Source organism: Magnolia sinica, chromosome 8 (assembly GCF_029962835.1).
Source record: "Magnolia sinica isolate HGM2019 chromosome 8, MsV1, whole genome shotgun sequence".
Classification (NCBI taxonomy): domain Eukaryota; kingdom Viridiplantae; phylum Streptophyta; class Magnoliopsida; order Magnoliales; family Magnoliaceae; genus Magnolia; species Magnolia sinica.
In genome coordinates, this window is record NC_080580.1 from 91,424,609 (window position 1) to 91,441,461 (window position 16,853).

General features: G+C 39.0%; 1 protein-coding gene across 4 annotated transcripts in view; it reads left to right on the top strand.

Annotated features, from left to right (window-relative positions):
- Positions 1–16,226: 16,226 nt before the first annotated feature.
- LOC131253707 (uncharacterized) overlaps positions 16,227–16,853 on the top strand; it is an 81,597-nt gene continuing 80,970 nt past the window's right edge. For 3 of the 4 annotated variants that reach the window (XM_058254830.1, XM_058254831.1, XM_058254833.1), the window contains exon 1: positions 16,227–16,383. In XM_058254830.1, coding sequence (XP_058110813.1) covers positions 16,366–16,383 — 18 coding nt within the window. In that variant the 5' untranslated portion in view covers positions 16,227–16,365. The remainder of the gene's footprint in view (positions 16,384–16,853) is intronic. The other variant, XM_058254832.1, reaches the window with a different exon arrangement.

Here is a 16,853-nt window from a genome sequence, read left to right on the forward strand (position 1 = left end):
GAAATTCTATTAAAAACCAATGGCGAATCTCTCACTTGCAGAGGCCACTTCCTCCACAAGTCCATGTGAAATAGACGGAATCCGATTGTTCAAGTGCCGAGAATGGTAGGAAAAACATTAGCACCGTAGGTGCTTACCTTCTATACATTTTTGTTTTTCAGCTATAGGTTGAAACCTTAGGCTATAGAAGTAGATTTTTAAAGCGAAAGAGAGTTTTGGACAAAAATACTCTTAAATTTTAAGATAAAACAGTTGAAAGACGGATGACTATCTTCGTCTTTATTGACTCACCTGCACGGGAAAAGGTTCATATTAGTGGGTAGGTTTCATTCTAAGTTGATTAAAAAAAGATAAATGGTCATTCACATCAATAATAAAAAATTACCCCTTGGGCCGGTGTGCTAATGGCATCCCACTCATCTATCAAGTAGGCCCCATCAATTTGGATGCTCAAAAATCAAGATGGTCTTACCATCACCTGGGCCGCTGGGTGATTTTGGATGGTGTTTGGCTAATGACGCCACCATCAGCCAGGCGGCTAGTGGTAGGTGCTTTACGGATCCACCATGATGTATGTGTTTTATCTATGCCGTGAATTCATTTTAAAAGATACTTTTAGAGCTTGATTCCCAAAATGAATAGATCAACATCTCAGGTAGACCACACCATGGGAAAGATGGTAGTCAGTGACTGTCCACCGTTAAAAACCTCCTAGTGCTCAATGTAATGGTTATTAGACATCTAACCAATTGATTAGGTCATACAAACTTCAATAAAAGGAAAAAAATATACATCATCTTGATCTAAAACTTTCATGGCACCAGCAAGTTTTTTAATAGTGGGCATTCAATCAACATTGTAAAGTCCACTAGAGATTTGGATCAACTTCATTTTGAGGCTCATACCATAAAATGATATGAAATAATGGGTGGACAGCATGGATGAAACACATAAATAATTGTGGGTCCCATAAAGCACAGGGACAGTAGCCAATCCCTTTCCTATACAACCGCTACGTGGGCCACACCATAATAAATGAAGAATCATATAAAATCTTTAAATACACAAAACTTAGTTATTTTTGGGGCATCCAACTTTCGGTGGGGACAATACAGCAGGATGGGTTAGGATGACATACATACATCCCGGTGGGCCCCCGTGCAATATTCGTGGAATAGACGGCTGAAGTCACGGTGTCCTTTATATGGAAAGATGCAAGTCCGGAGCGGATTAGGTGAGACCCTTAATCCACCTAGGTAAGTGGGACCCTTGACTATGGAGCCCACTTTGATACACGTGACTACATCCACGCCGTCCATCCGTACTAAAAGCTTATTTTAGGGCGTTATCCAAATAATGAAGCAGTCCCAAATCCCAGATGGACCATAGTAAAGGGAACGGTGGTGATTCACCATTAAAAACTTCTTGTGGGCCACAAAAGATTTGGATCAAGATGATATTTGTCTGGTCTCTTTATCTAGATATTTGTGACCTTATCAACATGTTGGATTGCAAATAACATTCCGATGGAAGCCATGAAGTTTTTAATGGTGGGGATTCAATCATGAATGTTTCTTGTGGTGTAGTCCACTTAAGATTTGAGTCAGCTCCATTTTGGGCGTAATGGCCTAAAATGAGCTTTTAAAATGGTTGGACGGTGTGGATTTAAGGAATATACATTACTGTGAGCCCTACAGTTAGGAGTCATCTAATCCGCTCCCATGGAAGTCGCGCCTACGGACAAGATTCGATCGTACATCATGTGGGCATATCATGTGACCCCACCATCCCAGCCATCTGCTCAACGACTTTTTTACCTTTGAATCTAGACCATTGCTTGTATCTTCTATTGGACATCTGCAGCCCCCACTTTGACGGTCTGAAGGCCGTGTTTTTTATCGATGGACACACCATGGTCAGGACTAGGTATTAGTGGTCTACATCATCATTTACGTGTGCCACGTGTACAGTTTTGATGGGAGCGGATTAGGTGTTACCCGGTCAATACGTTAGTGGGTGTTGCCACGACTGCAGGCCCACCTACATGTGTGTGTTGTATATCAACTCCGTCCATTCGTTTTTTCAGCACATTTTAATGTATGGTCCGAAAAAAGAAACAGATCCAAATCTCAAGTGGACCGCACCATAAGGAACAGTGGTTATTAAAGGACCAGCGTAAAAAATTTCCTATAGCCTATTGTAATGTTTAATTGACATCTGACCGCTAATAAGTTCACACATGCCTAGATGAAGGGAACACACAAATATCAGCTTAATCCAAAACTTTTATGACCCCTAAGAAGTTTTTAATGGTGAGCATTCAATCCCTGCTGTGTGGTTCACCTGAGATTTATATCTGCTTCATTTTTGGGAGCCTGCCCAAAAAATAAGTTAAAAAACTAATGGACTATTTGGATATACAACACATATATTAAGGTGGGCCACACTCAGGGCAATACCCACTAACGTGTTAGCCAGGTAATACCTGATCAGCTACTGTTTTGGATGATGGTTAAGTCTCATGTCTCCACCAATGATACGAAGAATTTCACTTTCTTATTTTGTTGTTTTCTTCGAGTGGGTTAGTAGGTGTAAGTCACTCGAGAGTATTCAACCACACAAAAGTGGTGTGGTCGACTCCGGATGTATCAGGAAGAGTTAGGCAAGATTCTTTTCAAACTGACAGATTTTCTCCATATAGTTGAAAAGAACACCTTCCCACCTTTTCATGATATTTGTAAAAACTTCTCTCCTTTATAATTATTGGAGGTACCTCCCCTTATCATGATAAGCTTCTCTATCTTTTAAATTATCCAAGCTACCTCTCATTAGAGAGAAATTTATACCAAATGACAAAAATACTTTAGTTTAAGGAGTTGGTTTTGCGCGGATCACGGGAGAGTGGATTGGGTAATGTTTATGTTTTATCCACATTGTCCATCCATTTTTATAAATCATTTTAAGACAATATCCTAAAAAGGAGGTAGATTGAAGTCTCAAGTGGCCCAAACTATATGGACCAGTTGGAATTGATTTCCAACTGTTGAAAACTTCATAGTGCCTATCCGTTGCTACTCTATTTTCAGTTGTATGTGTGCGGGGTGTGCCATAATTGAAATTGCAGCTTCAATTCAAAATGAACAACTATGACCCCGAGCGCCAAGATAGGTAGGCATGTAGTGTTTTACCGAGATCTGATGAGATAAGTCGCCTATTTAGCCACCCGCTCAATGTGTAAACATGATTGAGTGATATTTAAAAGTTGTAGTTCATCCTCTAATGATGGGTTACACCTCTGCCTTCCATACGAATGGACTTTTCAGCACAAATAAAGTAATATGAGGAAGAGATTCTTACATTCGATTACAGAGACAAATTGCGAAACACTTTTCCGAGTGAAGAATTGAATCCACTGTGTGAGCATAGACTCAAATTACAGCTAAAATTACCAGCTACTTGATTAATTCTATGGATTACACTACATAATATAAACAACATACTGAAATTAAATGATTATACTAAAAAATGTAACTTGACAGGAAAAGTAAAGATTACACTATGAAATGTAAATTGATTGGTAATTGAAAGCTATATTTGGTTTGATTGGGTTGATATGAGATGAAATTTATTGTTAAATTCATCTGTTATTTATATCCTTAATCCGCAATCTTGATCATTCCCACGTTCTGATGGTTGATATAATCCTTCAATACTATTGCATTATGGATGCTTCCCACATTCTAATAGTTGTCGGCAACCATTTCAGTACTATGCTTTCTGGATGCTTCCCACACTACACAACCTTCTGGAAACTTCCTTACCACCTATCTCATTAACCACTCCAAGCCCTCATTGCTGACTCAATCGCATTTCGCTCGGCCAATTGGTCGAGCTCCTAGATGACCATTTGCCACTTAGTTGAGCTCCTACATGATTACTGGGATTTTGGTTTGCCTTCTGGATAATTATCGGGGGCTTGATCGATCTCTTAAATGGCCATGGTCGCTTGACCGACCTTTTGGATGACTATCGACCCCTTAGTTAAGCTCCTGAATGACCATTAGCCGCTTGCTCGAACTCTTGGATGACCATCAGCTACTTGCCTGACCTCCTGGATAGTTATTGGCCGCTTAGTCGATTGCTTGGTTTACTTTTAAATTTATCCCAACTGCTCCTTGTCTTGTTATCTTGTCAACTGTGATTCCGTAAAAGCACTAGAAGCATCCTTAAAGATATTTATCTTGCAATATCTTTCAATTGTTATAACACGTCATTTTTAATTGGGTTTACCAAGAATGGTCATGAATACGATACAAAACTACCGTGACGTTTATTTTCCATCCAACATGTTCATAGGGTCACGTAGAGCCATATTAAGCTTGATCCAAAACTTTTATGTCCCCTAGGAACTCTTCAACATAAATACCAACTTGATCCAAAACTTCTATGCGCCTTAGGAAATCTTCAACATAAGCTTTCAATCCTTTCAGCTTCCAGCAATATGGTTCACTTTGACCCTTCAACTTGCCTCCTTTTCAGCTCGTGGCATAAAATGTCTTGTTAAAATGGATGGACGGCATAGATAAAACATATACATCATGGTGGGCCTTATAGATCCCTTGATAGACAATACATCTCTACTCTCTAGCCAGGTCCTAGTGGGGCAGTACCCAATCCGTGGCCGTGTCAGGGGCCAACCATAATCTATGAATGGGGTTCAACCCATCCAATAAACTTGCTTCACCATAACTTATTAACTCAGTTTTAAAAATCTACTCTACTATGTAATTTGGATGCCTAAAAAAATCAAGCCAATCCAACCATCATGTGGGTCATACAATAAAAAACAATGGACCACCATCCAAAAATACAGAAATTTACATGGGAGTCATATGATGTTGTATCAATTTGGCTTTTAAAGTATACAGATTTCACAGTGGAATTAGGGCTCAACCCATGCCCCACCGTTACAAAGCTAACCCTGCAAGGAAAAGAGATCATTGAAATAGTCAAATTTTAAAAGTTTTTTTTTTGTGATATCCCTTCATATAGAACTTATCTTATCATATAAATAGTTTTAATCATATGGTTTAAGCGCCCAATCCAAGCTCTACATGGTTGGGCTGCCATGGCCAATTGAGGCCACCCAACCCATTTCCACCTTTAATATTAGGCATCCTATCATCCCTACTATGTGTATGAGAGGATGCCCTTGGTAATTTTTATTAAATATATATTTTTTTGTTAGGGTGTGTTTGGTTGCACTAAATATCATGAAATTTTATAATATTCCACACCAAATGATATTTGGTGCAACCGAACATGCCCTTAAATTTAATGTTAAATTCCATAACATGTTTTAAAACTATTGTAAACATATCTCTCTTAAATATTCAACTAGAATAGGTCAATTGGGAGGTCATCAATGCACTTGTATGTATCATCAGCACGGAGACCCATGCGACTATTAGTGGCAATGAGCTAGGTTGGCCACGATTACTCACAATTAGATGGCTTTCAGCAGGGGGTTGAACCATGTCCACCTAGGATATACGTTATCGAGGAGCACCATATGAACGGTTTGGATTCAACATACATATCATGGGTGGGCCTTAAACAACTCAAGTCTGGTCAATCTCCTTAAATAAAAGTTTGTCCTTGATCATCAGTGCATGATCATCTCTACCGTATGTTGTACCCTATTTTTTATTATTCCTAGAGAGCCAATTAGGAAATGACATGGGTCATTGCACAAGAAGTATACGACGTGCATAAGATATGTGAGGATATTTGAGCATGTTTTGCAGAAATGATAGATGGAGCTAGTTTGGTAATACATGTCATTTGAAGATGGAGCATGGCCGAGTAAATGAAGACGGAACATGGTCGAACGAGAAGCGGTTATCAGGATGGGTGTCAATAAAGGAAAGAATAATCTGGATGGCCAGAGTGGTGCTGAAGCGATTGTTATAACTGTTGGATGTGGGAAGATGTATCCAAATGGTTATTTCAAGGAAGCCTAAAAATAGTAAAGGAGCTCAACAAAGCAAAGTGTCTCATACCAATCTAATTAAACAAACCAATTCAATCAAATATATCCTATTATCCTTTAAGTTTCTCGACATAATTTGTCTTTTACACTCCTTAGTATAACCAGTAGCTTAGGTATACATTAAGAGTAGCAGTAATCCAGTAACTGTAATCCTCAACGGTAATCCAAGTTTACGCTCATACGTTGGACGAATTTTATTTCAATACAAGCATTTATTATTTTCATAAAAGTGCTTTGCAATCACTCTTTGCAGTCGACTATAGATGTTTTCTTTTTATTTATCTTTGAATTTGAAAGTCCTTTCATATGGAAGGTAGAGCGCAATTCATTTTCGGAGGATGAACCCCACCCTTCAATAATTTGATTGATTATCTTAAACATCTTACAAGTGGCTGAATAGGTGACTAGTTTCCTCAGATCTCAGTCATAAATGGTCGAGTTTGACGTATCTTCCTATCTTAGTACTTTGGGTCAAGGTTATTTGTTCACAAAGTCAATTCTAATAAGCTTTTAAATATCACATATGAGAATTTTGAAATCGAGAGGCATCGCCATGTAAAAAGGACCCATCCACCCTAAAAGTGGCACCAATTTGATGTCCATAAATTTCTTATCAATGGTTTTTGTTTGGATAGTCGGGTAAAAGTAGCGGGCAACTGTCAATGAAAAAGCCGATTGATTGTATGGTTAAGATTGTTGGGTGGATGCAATTTCTGAATTATAATACAGGCCAATTGATTGGGTAGTCCTGATCCGTGTTCTCTCTCTCTCTCTCATTAATAATGATAGATGGCTATGTAAACCATGGTATTTACCATCAACGTAGGATTTGAATAAATCATTGTCGATACCATCGAGGTTCCTTGAGCGCCCCATACTGTAAGAAAAAAAACTCATCAATTATTACAAATTGTCCATTGACATATGCATGTGCACACACACATATACGTGCAACTGTGCATATAGAGTAACGATCACATGTATAAACTATTCATTGGAGCCAGAATGCCTACCGCGTATGTAGGGCTAAAAGTCGGGCGAGTTGGATTGGGTCGGGTTGGTGCTCAACCCTTGCCCAACCCGAGGTTCCTATACCTCAACCTTAACCCAACCCAACCCAACCTCAGGTTGGGAATTCCCAACCCCAGCGGTTTCGGTCGGGTTGGTCGGGTAGATATATGCTAATATTTTCATTATTACATTAGTCTATTATATTTTCAATACAAGTTTTATTTTTTATACCTATAATTTTATTAATCATATATGTAGTTATTCAATGTAAAGAACATTTTTTCTAAACAAACAAGCTAAAATATAGGGCAATTAGTCATTTAAAAGTCATATTGTGTATCCGCAATCTATTTGGGAGAGAGAAATCTAGTATATCTTGTTAGGTTGAGTGATCGGAAATGACGTGGACTAATGAAATCTAACGGCGTTGGAATTTCCCGTGCCTTCAACACAGATGATCCGCACTCAATTATAATTAATTTATAAGGAATTTGTATATTGATCAGGTTCAGGTTAGGTCGGGCAACCCAAGACCTCAACCCGAGCCCAACCCAAGTTTTATCGGGTTGGCGTTTGTATGGCCCAAGCCCGAGACCAAACCCGATACATCCTGCTCAAGCCCAACCTAATGTTGGGTGAGTTGGGTTGAACCCGCCCAACTTTTAGCCCTACATGTAAGAGCCATCCACATCCCATAGAAAGCTTAACCATCGACATGAATTGTTAGATCATTTCGATTTGGCAATGGCCCATTAGTAATTTCATCCAAATCACGAAGCTTTATTAAGCCTACATGCACTTATAAAATATGTTGTTTTCACATCACCATATGTGACCAGGGCACATGGGTACAAAAATTCAAGCAAAATCCATTAGGTGGACTACCATATGCGAATTTTCTTACCCAATCCACTAATCAGGTGGCCCATAGTCCATGAATCAAATGCACTGAGCCTCTTAGTATGTTTCTAGCAATGTGTCCCATGAAATGGTTGCATGTAGATAGGCCAGATCCTGTGATAGCTCTGATGTAAAGTGGGTCATGGACACTTTCATGGCCAATATGGACTAGAGAAGGCTTGATCGGAAGTGGAAGTGATTAGGACTGTCAAATAGTTACATCTTGCAAACTGGAATAAGTTTTTCGACATGTCATACATGATTTTGGGTAAGAGAAACTGCTTTAACCAACCAACCCTGCTATGCTGGGTTGTCCATGCCGGATTCGTAAGATTCCATCAGATTGATGGTCGAAAGTCCATTTTAATTTTGCTTTTATTATAAATAAGTTTTAGTTTAATCATAACTCTTAATCCTTTAATTTACATGAGTTGTGCGCAACATGAAACAGACTTAGAATATTTAGGAGAACGTCTTACTATTTTTATTCATAGTAAGTCACGTTTCTAGAGAGTTTGAGTCTAAAACTTCGTCCTAATTTGAGCTTATTATTTAAAGAATTTAATTATTATTTTTTTTTCATCAATCAAATCATTTCAAATTATTGTAACTAATTTCTTTTTTCATACCTAGTGAATTTAAGGAATCTTTGTGAAGAGTGTAGAAAAGCTCCATGAATTTGGATTTTTTTATTTTTTATTTTGTTACCTTGTTAGTACACCCCAGCCACCCCCACTAGGGAATCGCTACCATGACCTCAGTATTGAAACGAGGTGTCTTTCACTCAATCTGCCACTTGAGCTATGGATGGGTGTATGGATTGGGAGCAGTTATCCTTGAGGAAGACGTTGATCATCGACCTCATCACATCCATCCTTGCATCAAGGTCCAAGTTGGCAAATGTGGTCCCATGTAAATGGGATCTTTGCACAAAGGCAGGGATTGCAATGGGTTTAGCCATGGTTTTAATACTCCGACCAATCTCATACAACTTGATCGAGTCAAATCGGCTCATTAGTACCCAACTCAACTCGAGATTGAATCAGACCATTTTAGGACAAAAATACATCTGATCCACCCCGTCCATCAGGTGCACCATCACATTTTAACGAGAATCATGAAACTCAGTCAAATCACAGACTTAAGTGGGGCACACCATAGGGAACGGTGTAAAATCATTCCTGAAACCTCTAAATACACGTGGTGTGTCGCACATGAGTCTTGTAATGTCCTGATTTCGGGGGAATCCATTCATTCTGCTGTGGTACGTTATATAAGTGAATTGGATGGCATATGCAGGCCACGTAGTCACAACACGAAATTTGGATCGGTTGTAATAGTTGGACTTCTTTTCTATGGTGTGGACCACCTGAGCTTTGAATCGAACTACTTTTCAAGCTCCGTCATAAACACATGGTGGCGCACCTGATGGACGGTGTGGATCACACCAAGGAAAAATCTATACATCCACGTCAGCGAAGTAATAACCCTACGCAATCCTTTCCGTTTTTATATAAACAGGTCGACTCAGACCGGACGAGGATTGCTTGTTGACACCAACGTCGCTACTGGACGGTGATCTGTGGGCCCACTATGATGTGTTTTATCCACACCGTTCATACATTTTAGATCATTATTTTAGGTCGCGATCCCACAAAAAATGAGGGAGGTCCAAATCTCAAGTGGGCCACAGGAAAACAGTGGTCATGAACGCCCACCTTTGAAAACTCCCTAGGGCCAGCTTGTTGTTGGGTCACACATACCTGCATAGAGGGAAACACAAGTATCAGGATCCACAACTTCTGTGGCCTCCAGAAAGTTTTCAACGTGGACCATTTAATCATTGTTCCTGTGGTGTGGTCCACATGACATACAGGGACCATTTAATCATTATTCCTGTAGTGTGGTCTACCAGACATATGACATGTGGATCTGCCTCATTTTTGGTTACCTTCTGGCTGGTGACCCCAACACCAACAAGCTAGCTGGTGTCAAAGCTCTGTTGGATCCACCATGGTGTATGTGTTTTATCTAATATATCTATTCATTTTTTTCATCTTATTTTAGGGTATTATCCCAAAAATGAAGTAGATCCAAATATGAGATGGACTACACTACGTGAAATGACAGGGATTAAAAGCTTACCATTGATAACTTTTTGGGGGCTATAGAGGTTTTGCATTGAATTGATATTTGTGCTTTTTCTTCGTCCTGGTATGCATGCTATTATTAACAAGTTGGATGTTGGATGACAAATAAATATTATGGTGTTCTAACACTGCATAGATTGTGATTAAACACTAGATTGGAGTTCTAATACTACATAATTTGTGGTTTTAAACTACATGAGTTAGGGTTTAAATGCGGCATGGATAGTAGTTGTATCAATGTATGGATTATAGTTATAATATTATATGGATTGAAGTCATTTCAGTATTGTGTGATCCCTCAAAAATAGTCATAACCCCCTTGTCATGGCAAGGTTAGATTAGAGCAATCTTGAAATCACAGGAAAGATAATTTGACAAGCTTTTAAACGAGGTTATAATCATCTTATTTGTACATTATTTTACATTTTAAAAGTGAGCCGAAAGTTCATCATAACATTTGTGTTCATTTCTAGCATCATGCGATTTCACAAAGATGCAAATAACTCTCTTATTATAGGTCATATCATGGAAATCTTTAGCTCATTAGAAAAATAATTCGACGACCTTTCAAATAGAATTGAAATCATCTCATTTAAATACCGAGTGACCTATTAAAAGTTGGCCAAAGTCCATATTGTATTCACTTTTATATTATAAAAGTGGAGTTTTTGTTATCTTTTTTTTTTTTTTTAAAGATCTATTTAAGTTCAATCTTTTAAAGAAATAAGAAGACTGCTTTTTAAAAGTGATTTTTTTGTAATATTTGTCATCTCAATTCCTTTTGTATTTTTCTCAAACAAGTTTATAACTCATTTTTCTAATATGTGAGTTTTTGTCACAAAGAGTAATTGGAAAGCATGAAATATTATTAGTGAGTAGTTAGAAAGCACGAAAGATAGCCAGAGTTAATAAAAAAAAAGGAAGTTAGAAAGTATTGATAAAAGAATATTGTATGAAGAACAAGGTCAATAGTTATTTTTTGTTTTGGAAAAAAGAAAACAAAAAACAAAAATCACTTTTATGCCTTAAAAAGTAAGTTTTTTAAAAAAGGGTGATATTCTGAGTCTTCCCATAGTTCTCGTGTGTATTTAAGGAAAAATGGCCTATTCAAAATGCCCTTGGGTTGTTACACCTGTATTCGAATTCTATGATTAGAAAAATACCACTAGGTAGTCAATAACTAACTTAGGCTTTTTAGTCAAATAATGTTCAAATGATGTTGGGCTCGGAGTCAATTGGGACCCTCAGTACCCACCTCGGTAGTCTGCCCTTTTGTGGACTCCACCGTGATTTGTATGTTTTATACACTGTCCATCCATTTTCCCAGCTCGTTTTAGGGCATGAGCACAAATATAAGGCAGATCCAAATCTTAAGTAAACCACACCACAATAAATAATATTGATTGAATGACCGTCGTTAAAAACCTCATAGGACCTATGGTAATGTTTATTTGTCATCCAACCTATTGACTAGGCCATACAAAATTGGACGAAAGGGAAAACATAAATATTAGCTTGATCCAGGACTTTTGTGCCCTAGAAAAGTTTTTAATGGCCGACATTAAATTGCTTCTTATGGCATGGTCCAATGGAGATTTGGATTTGCCTTTAAAAATAAAAAAATATAAAAATCCTTGTGCCTTAAAATGAGTTGCTGCCAAAATGGATGAACAATATCGATAAAACACATACATCATGGCAAGGCCCACGAAGCAACATTGAGGTGAGTACTCATAATGGGAGTGTCATGCGGTTCATCATGGGACCCACCTCATGAGTGAAATGATTTCCCACACATTTGTCTCCAATAGCTATCCAATCTCTTCTTCCACAAAGAGTAGGGGGTACAAGTGCTGGGTTATTCGTAGAAGAGAGCTTAAGGTGGTTTTCATTGTCAATCATCAATCGCAACTCCTAATATAACACACCTTATTGACTTGGTGGTTCATTGGATAGATTCCATCGTGGACATGCTCTAGCCCGAATATATGATGAGTGGTAATCAGGTGGGCCACTAATATGAGAAATTATATTAATGGGTTGAATTGGGCTGATTTCTGATTTCCGTGTGTCATCCTTTGCAATGGTGTGACTCAATTGGATAGGTGGAATCAACGTACATAGGCTGATGTTACCGTCACAAGTCAACGATATGAAATAGGGACGTAGTGTATCGGTGATAATAATGCACAATCTTGTAAAGTATCATTGATATGCAATATGTAGCAATATCAGGTCGCAATCTCTCTATAAAGGTTACCCAGTGATACAACCGATGGCCCATCTCCACAAAATAAAAATTTTAAAAAAATAAATCATAAAATCATCCTTTTATATATATATATATATATATATATATATATATTTCACTTCTAAATTATTTGATAATTTAACTTTGACCACTCTCTTGCAAATCCTTCAAAGAAAATTCTAATTTTTTTAAGGATTAAGGAATTGAGAATATGAATTTGGTAAAATTATGATTATTATTATTTTTTTTCAAACTTGTGGAGCTGCATTTGTCAAAATTTAGAGTCAACTATTTAGGGTAATAAATCCATGAATATTTCAATGATGGGAGCATTTGTTACCGAGATCTCGAGTCCAATAGGTTGGTCCCACCATGAGGATCACCTAATGCAAAAAATTAGTGCACTGGTAAGGAAAGCCAAACAATATGTAATTTTTAATAAATGTCAAAATGCAAATGCGCATTAATTAATGATTGGACATGGCTATTTTTGGGCAAGGTGATCCTTACGATGATATCAAACTATTGAATGAGTTGGATATTACCATTGGCTCTTGGTTTGGATCGGTCATGTGTGATCTATGCAGGTATGTCAGAATCGAGTGTGCGGCTCAATTCAAATTGAATATTTTGACCTCAAGCGTTAAGATAAGCATATACATCAATCGTGAGAATATATGACCGAGACATGAGAAAATCAGTCACCTATTTAGCCATTTGCAATATGCTTGTGAAATGATTAGAAGATTATCAATGGGGGAGTCTCTTTATCTGAAGATGGGTTGCATTTTGCACAAATAAAAGTGAAATACTTATGGTCAATCGCATTGAGTGACGATAAAATGCCTTTTCGAAAGATGAAGTGTTTGTACCGATATCGGGAACAATCCAACGCAAAAAAACATATATTTGAAATACAGTTAAGGATTATTGTCAGTGGATCATGACTAAGGATTACCATTACTCCTGAGATAAAGCTAAAATATGAGAATGATAGATAATTTGTTTGGTTTGTTGGATTGGTATGCCACATCAACACACCTCCGCCATCGGCCCGTTCTACATCTTTCATTGACCACAAAGGATTGCCATGATTTAACAGTTGGCAATATCCAATAAAAATAATAAGCGGCAATGATGTGAATTTGACACCACATCACTGTTGTACTCCATAATTTGATTAGGCAAGAATATTTGAATTTCAAATGCATTTATTCCCACCTAAACATAACTAAGCAATCTACTCCCGATTCATTTCCCATTCAGCTCATTTTACAAGCTCCCAAAGCCGTTTATGCTCAATTCATTCCCCATTGAGCTCATTTTAGAAGCTACCAAACAAGCTTATAACAGAATTGAGAATACAAACAAGGTACAGTCAATCCGTGAAGTCACAAATCCCTCCCCCCATACACAACATCTAAGCATGCTCTCCCCATGCCTAGTCAAAACTTTCACACGCGCACCATGCCAACATGTTTTCAGTTTTCACTATTCCCGGACATACCCACGATGGTGCGGCCCTTTATGTGGGGCCCACCTTGACGTATGTATTCTGTATCCATGCTGTCCAACCATTTTTCCATATCATTTTAAGGTATTATCCAAAAAAATAAAATAAATCAATCATCAGGTGGACCATATCATATAAAACAATGGGCCACAAAATTTTCGGATCAAGTTGATATTCCCTCCCCCCCCCCCCTCCCATCCATTTAGGCTTATGTGACCTTACCAACGGATTGGATGGCAAATAAATACTGTTTTCCTATGGCATGGTCCACCTGATAATTGGATCTACTTCATCTTTGGGATGAAGCACTAAAATGATCTGAAAAAACGGATGGACGGCGTGGATAGATGATACAAATACCAAGGTAGGCCCCACGGTAAGGGCGCACCGTCTTGGGTGAGTCCTGGGCACCTAATCCGCTCCCCGGAAATACATGATCCCAGGCCACGTATGACTTGTATGGTTCGAATTTCAGTTTCACAGTTGAGCCTCGTGATTCAGTAATCCGACCGTCGATCCGATGGGTCTACCATGGATGAACCGTACCAAAAAATAAAATAAAATAGAATACCGGAGTGAAAGATCCATCCATCTAAATTCTAATCCCTTGCCTCCTCTCATTGGTAGATAGGGGTGTCCATCGAGTCGAACTGAGTTGAGTTGGCCTCAGCTCGACTTAGCTCGAACACTAGCTGCTCGGTTTAGTCTTTGAGCCTGACTGACCAGCTCGGCTTGGTTCGGTCAGTAGCTCAGGCTAGCTCGGGCCGAGTTCTAGCTAAGATTGAGTTGAGTTCACCATTGAGGCATTTCTATGAACACCTGAACTACAACTTCAAAAATCTATTATTTTACAAACAGAGGCAATGGTTTTACAGGTATTTTATCAAATACCTTCTATGTAACATAAAAACCCAAAAGAAAAATAATATATATATATTTATTTAATGTACATATCTTGCTTGCCGCTGGCCAAACCTTCTTTGCCACCGGCCACATTTTGTTGAGTCATTTTATCAAACAATTGGTGAGCACCATCAATGGCAAAATAACCGAGTCACCAAACTGGCTCGATCCAAGTTTGATTCGAGCTGGATTTGATCCAAGTCGAGTTGAGGTGGGGCCTGCTTTTTGAGTACAAAAAACCAGCTTAACTCAGCTCGAACTCAGCTTTGAGCCGAGTCGAATCGAGCTTTTACGTGTGAGTCGAGCGAGCTAACCGAGCTAGCTCGGTTCGTGTACAACCCCTACGTGGTAGAGGGCGTTTTAGTAAATTCCAACGGATGCGAATGCCTAGGCCCCCGTATAGAAGGCTACTTTGCGCGGAAGCTACGTGGGAGCCACAGATGAGAAATCCACTCCGTCCATCAATTACTCCATATCATGTTAGGCCGAGAACTCCAAAAAGAGGCAGATCAAAAGCTCGAGTGGAACACACCACAGGAAACAGTGAGATTGAAATGCCTACCGTTGAAGCTTTCTCAAGGCCCATCGTGATGTTTATATGTCATCCAAACCGTTCATAGTATTATTACCACTGGGATGAACTGAAAACGCAAATATTAGCCTGATTAATAACCTTGGTGGCCCCACGAAAGGTTTCAATGGTGTGCGTTCTATTCCCACTGTTTCCTGTCTCATGGCTGACTTGAGTTTTTGATCTACCTAATTTCTCGGTTCATGGACTAATCTGAGCTTTTGAAACTGATGGACGGCGTGGATGTCATATGGACATCTTGGTGGGCCCCAAATAGATTCCGCCAGGAACTGGGCGCGGATTAGATACTGACAAGGTCAGTAGCCAAATCGCTACTGAAGCGACGTCACCAAGCTCTGTGGACCCCACCATGATGCATGTATTGTATCCATACCGTCCAACCATTTGTAGAGATCGTTTTATGGCATGAGAAAAGAATTAGATAGATCTAAAGTTCAAATGCACCCACCACAGAAAACCGGGGGATCAGTCACACCCGCTGTTGAAACATTTATAGGGCCCACCATGATGTTTTTTTTAGATCCAACCTATTAATAAGTTAAAATAGAGATAGATGAAGTGAAAAAAATATATATAAGCGTGATCGGAAACTTCTGTGGTCCCTAAAAAGTTTTGAACGGTGGATGTCACTGTCCCCACTGTTTTCTATAGTGGAGTCCACTTGAACTTTAGAGATATCTCATTTCTTTTCTCCTACAATAAACCAATTTTCCAAATGGATGGACGGTATGGATACAACACATGTATCATTGTGGGGCCCAAAGAGCTTGGTGACGTCACTTCAGTAGTGATTTGGCTACTGACGTTGTCAGTATCTAATCCGCCCCCCGGAACTTCCGTTGGCGGGGCACAACAGACAATTCGCGCCCAATTCCTACTGAGAGAGGGAAAAAGCGGGAAACCTCTTCTCCAACGCACCTTACGAAGAGAAGCCCAGCCTCCGCGCCTAGTCTCCTTCATTTCCCGTCGTCACATCAGAGTAAAAGCACGAAAATGCAGTTGATTCTCAAGGTTAAATTTCAAACCCTAGCTTCGATTCTGCCAAACGAGGGAAAAATCATCATCTTTTGCTATTTTTCTGCTTTCATTTCTTCTATTTCTGGTATAAACAAGCCCTAACCCTAGCTTCAGTTCTGCAAACATAATTTCGGATTTTGGTATAATTTCATCCGTTTGCTCTGCTATCGTTTACTCCATTTTGCGTAAAAGGAAGGTCCTACCTTCTGATCTGATTCGTGTCAGCGGCTTTCAGTTGGAGGAGATGAGCATTCTCAGTACGAGTGGGCTTCATTTTAGTTCAGTTGTACTTGTGGGTCCCACATTTCAGTGATCCGAACTGTCAACCTGACAGTTCCATCTGTGGATGGGCGATTCTGCAGAGAACTATCTCGTTGGACAATCTTGGCCATCCAATTGCTGGGTTGCAAATGGATGACTCAAAAACAAAATACAGCCATTGGTCCACATGCAATGGGAAAAAA